The sequence below is a fragment of the Heterodontus francisci genome, chromosome 11 (genome assembly GCF_036365525.1).
Source record: "Heterodontus francisci isolate sHetFra1 chromosome 11, sHetFra1.hap1, whole genome shotgun sequence".
NCBI classification, from domain to species: domain Eukaryota; kingdom Metazoa; phylum Chordata; class Chondrichthyes; order Heterodontiformes; family Heterodontidae; genus Heterodontus; species Heterodontus francisci.
Window position 1 is genome coordinate 31,902,520 of NC_090381.1, and position 14,634 is coordinate 31,917,153.

Sequence of the window (14,634 nt, forward strand, 5' to 3'; positions counted from 1 at the left end):
GGAATCAGCTTCTCCAGTACTCTACCAAGTGGAGAATGGGCCCCTCCAAGACTGTACCCAATGAAGAATCAGCTACTCCAAGATTCTACCCAATGGAGAATCAGCTCCTGCAGGACTGTACTCACCGGAAAATCAGCTCCTCCAGGACTGGACTTAATGGAGAATCAGCTACTCCAAGATTCTACCCAATGGAGAATCAGCTCCTGCAGGACTATACTCACTGGAAAATCAGCTCCTCCAAGACTCTACCCAATGGAGAATCAGCTACACCATGACAGTACCCCATGAAGAATCAACATCTGAAGGCTAGAAAGTAATTGAAGGGAAAGAAGAAGGATAAAAGGTTTGCAGAAAACAATTTTAGTTGAGGAAAGATTTGAATGCTTTGAATATTAAGGAGATATTTCAGATTGCGCAGGGTTAAAAGGTGTCATATCAGGCAGCTGTTAAATGTTGCACCTGGACAAATACTATACCTATTTCTTTTAACATGCCTGGTTCCGTCTTAGAGCAATCCCTGCATCAGTGTCCACTTTCCCTGTGTACAGTATACAACAAGGATTGTATTATCCCATTACTCCAGATAACACTGCCCTTTGGTATTATTAGTATTATTATCCCTTTTCTGCTGATAACACTACCAACACGACCACTGTATACAGTACTGAAGAAGGGGAGAATTAATATCCTTTTTGTATAATGTGTAAATCTTGTCGTTTAAATTTTAATTGAATTTGTCCCTCTTCACTCCCAGGATAATACAGGAGTCTCTTGCTGCAGTGAGTGGCCGGATAAAGCCATGGTGCTGATCCTGGGACGGCGCATTAGCAGGGACGATAGCCATTTCCGTGACTCGCCCGTCACCAAACGCAAAGTCTTTGAAGTGGATCAGAAGCCCATGGTGAATCAAGACATTTTTGACTTCTCCTCAGGCCCATCCCATGCCGAGAGCATCCTGGAGATGCTGAACGAGTTCAGGGACAGCCGGCTCTTCACCGACGTGGTCATCTGCGTGGAGGGCCGTGAGTTCCCCTGCCACCGAGCTGTCCTCTCCTCCTGCAGCAGCTATTTCAGGGCCATGTTCTGCAATGACCACCGTGAGAGCAGGGAGATGCTGGTGGAGATTAATGGCATCTTCGCCGATGCCATGGACCAGTTCCTGCAGTATGTCTACACGGGAAAGGTGAGGATCACCACTGACAACGTGCAGTACCTCTTCGAGACCTCCAGCCTCTTCCAAATCAATGCAATCCGAGATGCCTGTGCCAAGTTCTTGGAGGAGCAGCTTGACCCCTGCAACTGCCTGGGCATCCAGAAGTTTGCAGACACCCACTCACTGAAGCCGCTACATTCTAAGTGCAGAGGATTCGGCCTGCAGACGTTCTCAGAGGTCACCATGCACGAGGAGTTCCTGGGACTGGAGAAGGACGAGCTTATTGACTACGTCTCCAGTGACGATCTGGTCATCAGCAAGGAAGAGACAGTGTACGAGTCGGTTATGCGTTGGGTCTATCACGACATTGACCGGAGGAGGCCCATGTTGAAGGAAATGCTGACGCACGTCAGGCTCCCCTTACTGCACCCCAACTACTTTGTGCAGACGGTGGAAGGGAACCAGCTGATCCAGAACGCTCCTGAGTGCTACCAGCTCCTGTATGAAGCTAGGAGGTATCACGTGCTTGGCAATGAGATGATGTCACCGCGGACTAGGCCTCGCAGGTGAGGAGACAAAGCAAAAACCTGACTTTATTATGTGAGTGTCCCCAAAGCTCTCTATGTCCTGTAACCTGATCAGCTGGCAGGAGACCTAACTGTGACAGAAAAACTTGGGTGGTCACTCGTTAGGTGGTGCAGTCCCATTTGCTGCTGGGGAATTGGACTGATAGTACCATTTTAACTGGCAGCTGTGGAGACCAAGTGGCAGTACTGAGCTACACGAGGTTAAACTGTTGTCAGTCTTGGCCCTGACACTTGACTCCATTCAGATCAGGTCCACTCTTACTGATTGACTGCAATTTGGTAACTCACTCCAAATGACATGTAGGTGGTAAATGGAGGGTTTGTGTTGGAATTGGGCCAGGAATGTTTAGACGACCTTGTATTGGGAATGTGGGCATCCCTGATCCTGCCTCCTATACCCATCTCAGTCACAAAGTGTGAAAGGACAGTGCTGCTCTCTGGAAAGGAGTGGCATGTGTTATTTAGTCAACTTATTATCGCTGCAGGTTGATGGGGATGTCTGGTGTAGAACAACTGAGATTTGTATTGAACAGAGACAGACTTTAACCAGGCTCCAAATTGTGGCTCCCAGACCTGTCAGTTGCCATTGTAACTGTGCCGCATCCCCTCCTTTCGATTGGCATGATGCCTGGCTCACTGATGGTACAATAGTGCAACTAGCCCCTTAGAGACATGGTAGCAGATACATGGCCACACTTGGCCAATCCATGTTTTGTAGTATTTTGCTATCCAGTGCGAGTACTCATGCTGCCTTTCTATTTTTTCCTTTCCTCCAGGTCCACAGGTTACTCTGAGGTTATTGTGGTGGTGGGAGGCTGTGAGCGAGTGGGAGGCTTCAATCTGCCTTACACAGAATGCTATGACCCAATGACTGGAGAGTGGAAGTCACTGGCCAAGCTCCCAGAGTTCACCAAATCTGAGTATGCTGTGTGTGCCCTGAGGAATGACATTCTCGTGTCAGGTAAGAGAATCCAAGCACAGAGAGATCGAGTACAGTGCGTCAGACACAGTCCTTTCACACTCTGGGACTGGGTGGCACAATGGGTTGGACACTGTCCTTTCACACACTGTGACTGTGTGTTACAGTGGGTCAGAGGTGCAGAACTGAGCTTGACGGATTGAAAGTACCTAACGATTCAGAGGTGGTTTAGTGAACAATGTTTGACTCTTTCTCACAGCTCTTTAGCACAGTCCATTAAATCACTGCTGAGACCTTATAGTTTCCTTCCTGATCGTCCCCTGTCCCATCAGGAAGTGTTGTGGAGGAGCTGTTAGCACACGGATGAGTGCCCTCCTTTCACTTTCAACCCCTTTATATCTATGTTAAACCCTTTTCACTCTCTCTTAGCACCCTTCTCTGTCTACCCTCTGATTTGGCACTTGCTCTCTCTGCCATTCACTGTCTTTGCCTCTCTCTCTGCCTGTCTGTCTCCCTCCCCCTCACTTGCTGTCCCCCTCATTCTCCCTCTTCCTCTGCCCACTCTCCTCCTTCCCACTGTCTCTGACCTTCACTTCCTCTTATCCTCACTCTTCCCTTTCCCGTGCCTCTCCATCTTCCATTCGTTCCCTCACTCTCATACCATCCAAGTATCCTAAGCAGGAACTGCTAAGAACTCACTATTACAGCAAAGACTTTCATGCCCAGGACTCATTTTCCAAGTGACCACGACCAGTGGGTTGGAGGTGGGCAGAGTGAGTCAGCTGCCTGTCGAATGGAACTGGTCGAAGGCCTGAACCGTTCTTGTGGTGGTATTCCATTTGCGTTGCATCAGCAAACCGCTCGGCAGAAGCAAGAAATTTTGTGACCGACCTGTGGCCCAGTTGGTGTCGGTTCATTGGAGACTTTGAGCGGGGGGGGAGTGGGGGGGGGGGTTAGCCAGTGTGGTACATAAAGGGATGGTGGAGGGGGGCCAGTCTTTGTGGGCAATTTAGGGGGATGGGGCAGACCTCTAGCCAGTGCAGATACATTGGGCTGAGGGAGGGATGTCCAGCCAGTGCGGGTCCGTTAGTGGGTGGCGGATGCTCAGCCTGTATGGGTATGTTAGTAGTGGGCGGGGCTGCCCAGCCACTGCAGATACATTAGCGGGTGGGGTGAAGAAGTGGTGATCCTGGGGGAGGGCTTTGCATTAAAATGCAGATTGATTTACTTACTGGAACATTAATGCTCCAACTGGCATGCAAATATCATTTTAAATCCTTTTTTTGAGCAGCTTCCAGTGATTTCGTTGAGGCATTTATACAGCAGTAGAGCCGTGTCTAGATTTTTGACCATGTGGATCATGGAAGCACATTTAGAGTTTAAATCCCAGTTCCCATGAAATAACTGTTATCTTTGATTGCTGCTCCCTGGTGCTTTGATTTACAGTGGATCCACAAATGAGGCAACAGTACTAAGAACAGTCATTTCCAAACCTTTAGGCCACACCAGTGAGTAAGAAATAGAAGTGCAAAATAGGACCGGGTTGGTGGGCTTCTGGGCTGAATTGGTGGCGCTCAGGAGTCAGAAGGCCTCAGGCCACAGAGTCGAGACCCCAATATGATGCAGTAAAACAGGAACAGGACCTAGGCCTGCTCCTCCATTCAATTAAATCATGGCTGAACTGTACCTCAATTCCACTTAGCCACCTTTGCTTCATATCCCTTAATACCCTTACCAATAAAGATCTTATCAATCTCAGTCTTGAAAGCTTCAATTGTTCCAGTGCCCACAACTTTTTGAGGAGAGAGTTCCAGATTCCTGCTACCTTTTGTGTGAAAAAGTGCTTCCTGATTTCCCTCTGAATGACCTAGATCTAATTTTAAGATTATTTCCTCTCACTTTTGAGTCCCCCAACCAGAGAAAATTGTTTCTCTGTATCTACCCTATCTAGTAATTGGCAGACCCTAGATATGTGGTCAGGTTCCATTTGTTTATGTGTGAGTTCAGACCAGTCTCAGAACCGATTAGTGTTCCTGGAATTGGGAGTGGTTTAGTTCTGAAGGAAGAGCCAATGATAGTTTTGTGACAGTTAGCATTTCTCAATCTGGTTTGCATAACAGTTTTTCAGCTCATTGAGGTAACAACATGAACTGTAGAATTTGCCTCACAGTTCTGCTGGAATTGGCACAGGACAGCAAGAGTTCACCAACTGATCTCCTCTGAGTCAGTGCCTTTATTTTTGCTTGTTTTTAATGTGTCCTTTTCCTCTTTCCTGGTTTTTGGGACAACAACAACTTGCACTACATACCACCTTTAATGTAGTAAGACATCCCAAGGTGCTTCACAGGTGCGTTATTAAACAAAATTTAACACCGAGCCACATGAGGTCGTATGGCCAAAAACCTGGTCAAAGAGGTAGGTTTTAAGAAGTGTCTTAAAGGAAGAAAGAGGGGTGGAGAGATGGAGAGGTTTAGGGAGGGAATTCCAGAGCTTAGGGCCAAGGGAGCTGAAGACACAGCCACCAATGAAAGAGCGATTAAAATCAGGGATGTGCAAGAGGCCATGATTGTAAGAGTGCAGATATCTCGGAGGGTTGCGGGGCTGGAGGAGGCTAGAGATAGAGAGGGGGCAAAGCCATGGAGGGATTTGAAAAAAAGGATGACAGTTTTTAAATCGAAGTGTTGCTTAACCAGGAGCCTGGGTAGGTCAGTAAGCACAGGGGTGATGAGTGAACAGGATTTAGTGCAAGTTAGGACACGGGCAGCAGAGTTTTGAATGACCTCAAGTTTATGGAGGGTAGAATGTGGGAGGCCAGCCAGGAGTGCATTGGAGTTGTCACATCTAGAGGTAACAAAGGCATAGATGAAGGCTTCTGCTGCAGGTGAGCTGAGGCAGGAGCTGAGTTAGGTGATACTACAGAGATGTAAGCAGGCTGTTTTGGTGTTAGAGTGTATATGTGGACAGAAGGTTATCTCAGGGTCAAATATGACACCAAAATTGTCAACAGTCTGGTACAGCCTCAGACTGTTGCCAAGGTGAGGATAGAGTCAGTGGCTAGGAAACAGAGTTTGTGGCAATGGTTTCAGTCTTCCCAATATTTAATTGAGGGATTTTCTGTTCATCCAGTACTGGATGTCAGACAAGCAATGCAGTAAAATAGAGACAATGGAGGGGTCGAGAGAGGTGATGGTGAGGGACAGCTGGGTGTCATCAAGTACACGCAGAACCTGATGTTTTTTCGGATGATGTTGCTGAGCGGCAGTATGTGGTTGAGAAATACGAGGAGACCAAGGATAGATCCATGGGGGGGGTCACCAGAGGCAATGGTGCTGGATGGAGAAGGGAAGCCATTGCAGGTAATTCTCTGACTACAACTGGAATAGAAAAGAATGGAAGCAGGCGAGGGCGTTCCCACCCAGCTGGACGACAGAGGAGAGGCGTTGGAGGAGGATGCTGTGGTCAACCATGTCAAAGGCTGTAAAGAGGGATGAGGAGGCATAGTTTACCATGGTCACAGTCACATAGGATGCCATTTGTCATTATGTTGAGGGCTTTTCTACTACTGTGGCGGGGCAGAAACCTGATTGGAGGGATTCAAACATGGGAGTTTCTGGGAAAGATGGGCACGGAATTGGGAGGCCACACCATGTTCAATGACTTTGGTGAGGATAGGGAGGTTGGAGATGAGAGGTTTTTTGCAAGGACTGAGGTGAGGGTTTTATGAAGAGGGGGTGATGATGGAAAATTTACAGAGCCTGGGACAAAGGGCATGGGGAGGGGAAGCTAGTTGCACAGCTTTAAATAGGAACGGATAGAACAATAATCATGTAAAGTAGCAGTGCACATAATGTCCCCATATTAATGTATTAACACCACCACTGTTCACAGGAACAGTCAGCTCCAATCATTCTGTAAGGATGTCAACAAATATGAGCCATGTATCTCCGATCTTGAATCAGATCCTGACATGATACGAATGGTTCACACTGCAGGGAGGGCATTTTGCCTTCCACAAGCAGGAAACATTTTGGAATCAGACAATAAGAATGAGGGTCCCAAATCCCACTTGCTACTTTTATCTCAGGACAGGAATCCCTGTAGAATCAGGAACACCACAAAGGAAATGTATAACATGGGAAAATAAAGTTGTGGGAAGGGCAGATTGTGCTCATCATTTTACACTCAGGCGCACAGATTACACACCAGAGTTAACAGCCTGGGAATTCAGGCCCCGTGGCCAGTCAGCCTGAGGCCCAGGGATACAGATAATACAAAATCTTACTCCAGGTCCCATCTCCAGTTAGACTGAGGTCCAGGGATTTGGAGAGAAATGTTATATTTCTATAACACCTTTCACATCCTCAAAAACATCCCAAAGTGTTCTACAGCCAAGGAGCTATTCTCCAGTCTCATTATTGTTGTTTTGTAAGCAAACAGGGCAATCAATTTACAAACATCAAGATTCTACAAATGGCAAATCTATGAATGACCATCGTCATTTGGTGATGTTCATTAAGGGAGGGATAATTAATATTAAAAATTATTAATGTTAGCCTTAATACATGCTAACTATTCAGCGTTTAACAGACATTTTGGGGGGAATGATGAGTATGTTAGCATTTGTTGAACAGATCAGTTCAACCAGGACCCATCAAGCCCCAGTCGCACTACACTGAATCTGTTGCTTAATAGACAGCTGCGCTTCTCCTCTTGGTACACTCCCAGTGCTAATGGCCTGGGCAGCCTTTTCTGATTGTCACCTCTGTGAACAGTATTGGAATCCCAACTGGAAATATACTGAGTGGAGTTGTGGGGCTTGTCTAATGCCTTACTCACCAGACATGGATAGGTGCAGCTGAGATGAAATGGATGCCAAGGGGAGGGGAGAGAATGCTTGTCAAGGTGACAAGGGATGTCGAGATCTGAGGGGATGAGGCATAATGCATTGCAAAGGGGTGAAGGGCAGATTTCATGACAAGGGGAAGAGGAAGTAGATGATAGTGAAAGGGACAGAGTCGGAAAGCAGTGAAGTGGAGATGAAGGGGGAAAATGCAAAGGAAAAGGAAGGGAGAAATCATTGACAATGAAAGGGGTAAATGGATGGCAGTATAGGGACCGGCACATGGATAAAAGGAAAGGGAGAGGGAAAGAGCCAGAAGCTGGGACAACATGATAGTGGGTACCCTCAATGTGAAGATGGGACTTCGTCTCCACCAGGACTGTGTGGTGGTCACTCCTACCAATACTGTCATGGACAGATGCATCTGCGACAGGTAGATTGGTGAGGACAAGGTCAGGTAGGTATTTCCCTCTTGTTGGTTCCCTCACCACCTGCCGCAGACTCAGTCTAGCAACTATGTCCTTTAGGACTTGGCCAGCTCGATCAGTGGTGGTGCTACCGAGCCAATCTTGGTGATGGACATTGAAGTTCTCCACCCAGAGTACATTTTATGCCTTTGCTACCCTCAGTGCTTCTTTCAATTGGTGTTCAACATGGAGAAGCACCCTTGCCCATGTTTGATCTGATGCCATGAGACTTCATGGAGTCTGAAGTCGATGTTGAGGACTCCCAGGGCAACTCCCTCACAACTATATACCCTGTGCCGCCACCTCTGCTGGGTCTGTCCTGCTGGTGGGACAAGACATACCCAGGGATGGTGATGGCAGTGTCTGGGACATTGTCTGTCAGGTATAATTCGGTGAGTATGACTAAGTCAGGCTGTTGATTGACTAGTCTGTGGGACAGCTCTCCCAACTTTGGCACAAGCCCCCAGATGCGAGTAAGGAGGACTTTGCAGGGTTGACAGGGCTAATTTTTGTGGGCCAGGAGACTGTCCTGGAGTTGTCAGTTTTTTGCAGTTGTTAGTCAGCATTTGTTCATTTTCTAGGTTAACATGTATGAAATTCTGACAAGAGTCTACATTCTCGAGGCCTGGAAAAACAAACTTACCATTTTCAGTGTATTTCAGAAAAGCAGTAAAGCCTTTTGCTCAGTGTGCTGATGGTTGGTGATAGCCTTTCCCAAGAATTCCTGATATTTTATTGATAATATAGCTCAAAATTGCATTTCACTAAGAATTTCCTAGCCTTGTAACTGAGTGTAATCCTTAAAAATAGTATACTGTTTCCTATTGTTACGACCCAGGCAGGAGTAATGCACTGTCAATTCAGTCCCACTACTCCACAGGTCACAGCGTATTATTAAAGTTTCCCACCTATCGGGAACGAGTCAAATTAAATACTTTATTAACCCTCAGAATAAACCACACCAAACCCAGGTTTCTTTAAACAACAACAGATTAACTATGTATTAATAAACTAAATCTTAAACACTATTGAGATAAATCTATATCTAAAAAGACTTTATCACTTCTTATTCCTCCTAACCCTCATGCACACACACACATACATTCAAAAACCAACGGTTAACCGGTTTTAAAAATTATGTTTTAAATCAGAGCTGTTTCTTAGGAATAATAAAATAACTGGGTTGTAAGTCCTGGTGGGTTGTTTTCCCGGTTCAGTGAGGTGTCCCAGAGGCCAATAGTCCAATGCCTCTAAGTCTCCAGGCGAATTTGATGAACGGTCTGTAATGGATAGGCGTTCAAGGCACTTCGGTTGCAGCAGGTATCACACAGCTCTTTCAACAAGGAGTATAGCAACAGGTCTATTTGGAGTTTGAATTTGCAGTCTAACAGTAGAAACTTTCCTGAGTTTCCAGAACTCCCAGTAACACAAAAGACAACAGAAAGTCACTCCTGAGGCAAAGACTTCTTAGAGACTGAAAGTAAAAAGGAATTTGTTACCTCCAACACTGCAAAGATTCCTTTCCAGGGGTCTTTTTCTCTTTAGGCAAAACACAGCATGTGGGCCAATGTAGATTTTCTGCTGAGAGAGACAAATCGTTCCTTCAGGGATAGCACACTTTGCTGGTCTGCCGGATAAAACCAGTTTTAGCCAGTATTACACAGTCAAACTGATAAAATATAGCATGTGACCTCTCTCTCTTGCTGTTGCCTAGGAACAGGCTTGTAGCTCATACACACTGTTCCCAGAGAGACAAACAACTTTCAGTCTTAAAGGCACATGGACCCCCCCCCCTTTAGTTTTTAAAACAGAGAAAAAAAACATTCCCATAATACCTATCAACTTCTTCACTTCCCCCACAGGTAATGGAGGCCTAACATAGGCTTCATCTGCAGTTCAGATGAGGTCCATGGAAACATTAAAAATCTGTCATAGGCCTATCTCCAGTCAGACTAAAGGTAGTAAAAATATATCATAGGCCCTGTTTACTGTCAGACTTTACTTGAAGGCTAAAGGTAATAAAAACATAGTATCGGCTCCATTTCCAGCCAAATCTCAAGCCTGGTGTTTAGTTTCTCTCTTTCTCTGTGTTTAACAGGTGGCAGGATCAATAGCCGTGATGTGTGGATGTACAACTCCCAGCTGAACATCTGGATGCGAGTAGCCTGTTTAAACAAAGGCAGGTGGCGCCACAAAATGGCCGTCCTTCTTGGCAAGGTAAAAAGAAATTTTAAACCAACTAGAATTTTTAACTCTAACTTAGCTAAACACTGAATAAAAGAACAAAAGCTTTTAAAACGCACCTGTCTTTTTGATGAATGAAATTTAAGAGTTCATTCAAAAGATGTGAGGATTCAAAAAAATAAATGTTGAAGTGAATAATTAATTGAACCTGTTTCTTTTAAAAACACCTGTGAACTAGCTCCTTTGATGACTAAGTGGGATGTGTGCAGATTAATGTGGTACAGATCAGCCGATTCCATGTTTGATTTTCAGTTTGTGTCTTACACCTCGCTATCTGCACAGCCTCCTCCAGTGTAAGAGTCCTCTGTTCCCTCCAAACTCTCTCTTCCACTGACTCTGACCTCTTGTGTAACCCCTCTTCTCCCATCATGGTAATGCCTTCAGAACCTAAACCCGTCTTTCTGGATTCCCTCTCTAAACACATTCACCTCCCTTTCATCCCTTAAAACTCACCTTTTTGACCAAGTTTGTGGTCATCCCTCCTAATTCCAGTTCAATGTAGGACAGTGGAGATTGGAACATTCCGATACTGGCCAATACCTTTGAGACTGGACACAGTTTTGACCACAAAAGCAAAAGGCATGCAACGTGCCAGCTGTTAGAATGGACAGAATAAATGAAGAGAAAATGTCAGGGAATGATTCCCCATGCGGTCCAAATCCAGGCATCAATTAGGAAGAGAACAGCACAGAACAAACCAATCTTTACAAATACTCACATGAACAGGCAACTCCTTGGAGTCCTCACTAACATTATGTCAGCTCTTAACAGTACAACAGATGCACTCGTGTGGTGTAGCCTGTGGGTATGATAATTCCATAGCATCGTTCATGTCCAAAGGACATCCCAAAGCATTCTACAACCAATGAAGTACTTTTGAAGTGTAGTCACTGTTGTAGGAAACGCAGCAACCAATTTGTGTACAAGATCGCAACAACAGCAATGTGTGATGTTGATTGAGGGATAAATATTGGCCAGGACACCGGGGATAACTCCTCTGCTCTTCAAAATAGTGCCATGGGATCTTTTATGTCCATTTGAGAGGGCAGACAGGACCTTGGTAAGACATCTCATCTGAAGGACAGTGCCTCTGACAGTGCAGCACTCGCTCAGTGCTGCAGTGGAGTGTCAGTCTTGATTTTTATGCTCAAGTCCTGGAGTAGGACATAGTGGTATGGGGAGGGGAAAGGGGCTTTTATACTGTAGGCAACATTTTTCAGATGGTGACAAAACAAAATTAACTGTGCACCACCAGTTTGAATCTGCAACCCATATGGTGAAGCTGCTCCCACGGTACTGATCAGTAGGGAGTTCCAGGATTTTCACCCAGCAACAATAAGGGAATGGTGATTTATGTCCAAGTCAAGATGGTGTGTCACTTGGAGGAGAACTTGGAGGTGGTGTTCCTATGCACCTGCTGCCCTTGTCCTTCCTTTTAGCTGGAGGAAGTTGCAGGTTTGAGAGGTGCTGTCAAAGAAGCCTGGGCAAGTTGCTGGAGTGCATCTTGTAAACAGATGTAGGAGGATCATGAATGTTTGAAATGACAGTCCTTGTTTTAGCTACAGAGTAGGGGAAAATAATTTTGTTTTGGACTAGGCTAACTTGTCATTCTTGTCAGAATAAGACAAGGTCATGCCTTTTATTAGTCCCTACTTTCTACTGCTCTCTCACAAGTAAATCCACTAAACCCATGTCACCATTAGGAAGCTGCATTGAAGGGAGAATCAGATCTTTGGCCAATGCTCCCTTTGAGTGCAGTTCCTCACTGTTAACGTGTGATTGGGATGGGTACTTTAACACAGTGGTTATGGGCCTGGACCTGCAACTCGTGAGATCCGCAAGTTAAATCCCACCCAGCAGAACTGTGAGATTAAGTATAAAGGTGTTAATTCATGGGCTGGCACCAGGAAAATAAATTATGAAAGCTGCCATTTTATCATTAAAACTCAACTGGCTCACTCATGTCATTCATCGAAAGGATCCTACCACCTCTACCTGGTCTGGCCAACATGTAACTCCACTCCTGCACTCTCTAATACCATCTGAATAGGCCAAGTAAGCCACTCAGTTGTAACACAATTGCTTAAGGGGAAGGCCCAACACCACCAAGGCAGCTTGCGTTGCTTGCAAAACTGGCCCCTTAGTCCCCAGTTTCTGTTGGGAAAATAAGATCAAGGAAGACCAAGCAGGCATTAAGTGGTTAATAGCCGAAACTGCTGTTGTGAAGCTGGACTCTGGAGCTGGCCATAAATCGAGCGGCCCTGCCTTCTCCACTGCTCCCAATTCACGGCCCTCCCCCTTCTGTTAACCTGCAACTTACCCACTTCCCTGTGCTGGTCTCAGTGTAAAAGGCAGCACCACGGTTCTCGCGGGTTGTCATGAGCAGGCTGATGCAGGTACCATGAGTAAGGAGGCTGCAGGTAATTAAGCTTTGAAGGGAAAACCTCAACACCGAGCAACAGGTATGCTAGAGACTCCCAGATAGGTTACGGCATCAGCCAATCGCATGTGCTAATCACCTGGAATATTCTTGGTCCTCGTAGCGACACTGGATATGTAAACCTGAAACACAAACTAGTCAAAACCGGTTACTGTGGCTTAAAAAAAAGATAATGATAGGTTTTTTGAAAAAAAACTTATGAATATCAAGGCAACATAACTATTTAGACAATAGCACACACATATTTATCCTTACCTGCCTTGTTCAGCATTGGCTGTCTTGTCAGACAGTACTCAGTCTATCTCTGCACTTTGTTGACAATACGTTATCTTTGTCTTTAGGGCATTGCTCAGGCCCTCATCTATCCTGTTGGTCCCGTCTCTGTCTTCAGTCCTCTGGTATTTCCTACTCCCTGATATACAGGGACAGTGTAGCAGGAGTTTTAGTCTGTATCTAACCCTTTTCTTTCTCTTTTTTTTCTTTTTTTTAATAAGTTGGCCTTTATACCTCAGGCCCCTTTTATATATTTTATGTCAAGGGGGCCTTTATTCCTCAGGCCCCCTTTATATACATATTTTTAAAATACGGGAAGCGAGGGAAGAGATTGCTGCGCCTTTGGCGATGATCTTTGCGTCTTCACTGTCCACTGGAGTAGTACCGGATGATTGGAGGGTGGCAAATGTTGTTCCCTTGTTCAAGAAAGGGAATAGGGATAACCCTGGGAATTATAGACCAGTCAGTCTTACGTCGGTAGTGGGCAAATTATTGGAGAGGATTCTGAGAGACAGGATTTATGATTATTTGGAAAAGCATAGTTTGATTGGAGACAGTCAGCATGGCTTTGTGAGGGGCAGGTCATGCCTCACAAGCCTTATTGAATTCTTTGAAGATGTGACAAAACACATTGATGAAGGAAGAGGAGTGGATGTGGTGTATATGGATTTTAGCAAGGCATTTGATAAGGTTCCCCATGGTAGGCTCATTCAGAAAGTAAGGAGGCATGGGATTCAGGGAAAGTTGGCTGTCTGGATACAAAATTGGCTGGCCCATAGAAGACAGAGGGTGGTAGTAGATGGAAAGTATTCAGCATGGAGCTCGGTGACCAGTGGTGTTCCACAAGGATCTGTTCTGGGACCTCTGCTCTTTGTGATTTTTATAAATGACTTGGATGAGGAAGTGGAAGGCTGGGTTAGCAAGTTTGCCGATGACACGAAGGTTGCTGGAGTTGTGGATAGTGTGGAAGGCTGTTGTAGGTTGCAACGGGACATTGACAGGATGCAAAGCTGGGCTGAGAATTTGTAGATGGAGTTCAACCTGGAAAAGTGTGAAGTGATTCATTTTGGAAGGTCGAATTTGAATGCAGAATACAGGCTTAAAGACAGGATCCTTGGTAGTGTGGAGGAACAGAGGGATCTTGGGGTCCATGTCCATAGATCGCTCAAAGTTGCCACCCAAGTTGATAGGGTTGTTAAGAAGGCGTATGGTGTGTTGGCTTTCATTAACAGGGGGATTGAGTTTAAGAGCCGCGAGGTTATGCTGCAGCTCTATGAGGCCCTGGTTCGACCACACTTGGAATATTGTGTTCAGTTCTGGTCGCCTCATGATAGGAAGGATGTGGAAGCTTTAGAGAGGGTGCAGAGGAGATTTACCAGGATGCTGCCTGGACTGGAGGGCATGTCCTACGAAGAAAGATTGAGGGAGCTAGGGCTTTTCTCATTAGAGCGAAGAAGGATGAGAGGTGACTTGATAGAGGGGTACAAGATGATGAGAGGCATAGATAGAGTGGATAGTCAGAGACTTTTTCCCAGGGTGGAAAGGGCTATCACCAGGGGGCATAATTTTAAGGTGATTGGAAGAAGGTTTCGGGGAGATGTCAGAGGTAGGTTCTTTACACAGAGAGTGGTGGGTGCATGGAATGTGCTGCCAGCGGTGCTGGTAGAAGCAGATACATTAGGGGCATTTAAGCGACTCTTGGTACATGGAT

The 14,634-nt window shown here is 45.7% G+C and overlaps 1 protein-coding gene across 4 annotated transcripts in view; it reads left to right on the plus strand.

Moving 5' to 3' along the window:
• klhl24a (kelch-like family member 24a) overlaps positions 1–14,634 on the plus strand; it is a 50,451-nt gene that overhangs the window by 17,635 nt on the left and 18,182 nt on the right. For 3 of the 4 annotated variants that reach the window (XR_010975941.1, XM_068041932.1, XM_068041934.1), the window contains exons 2-4: positions 755–1,719; positions 2,517–2,701; positions 10,065–10,183. Coding sequence is in view for 3 of the 4 variants with exons in the window: in XM_068041932.1 (XP_067898033.1) it covers positions 800–1,719; positions 2,517–2,701; positions 10,065–10,183 (1,224 nt within the window). In the remaining variant the exon portion in view is untranslated. Of the gene's footprint in view, positions 1–258; positions 344–754; positions 1,720–2,516; positions 2,702–10,064; positions 10,184–14,634 lie in introns of those variants that run through there. The other variant, XM_068041933.1, reaches the window with a different exon arrangement.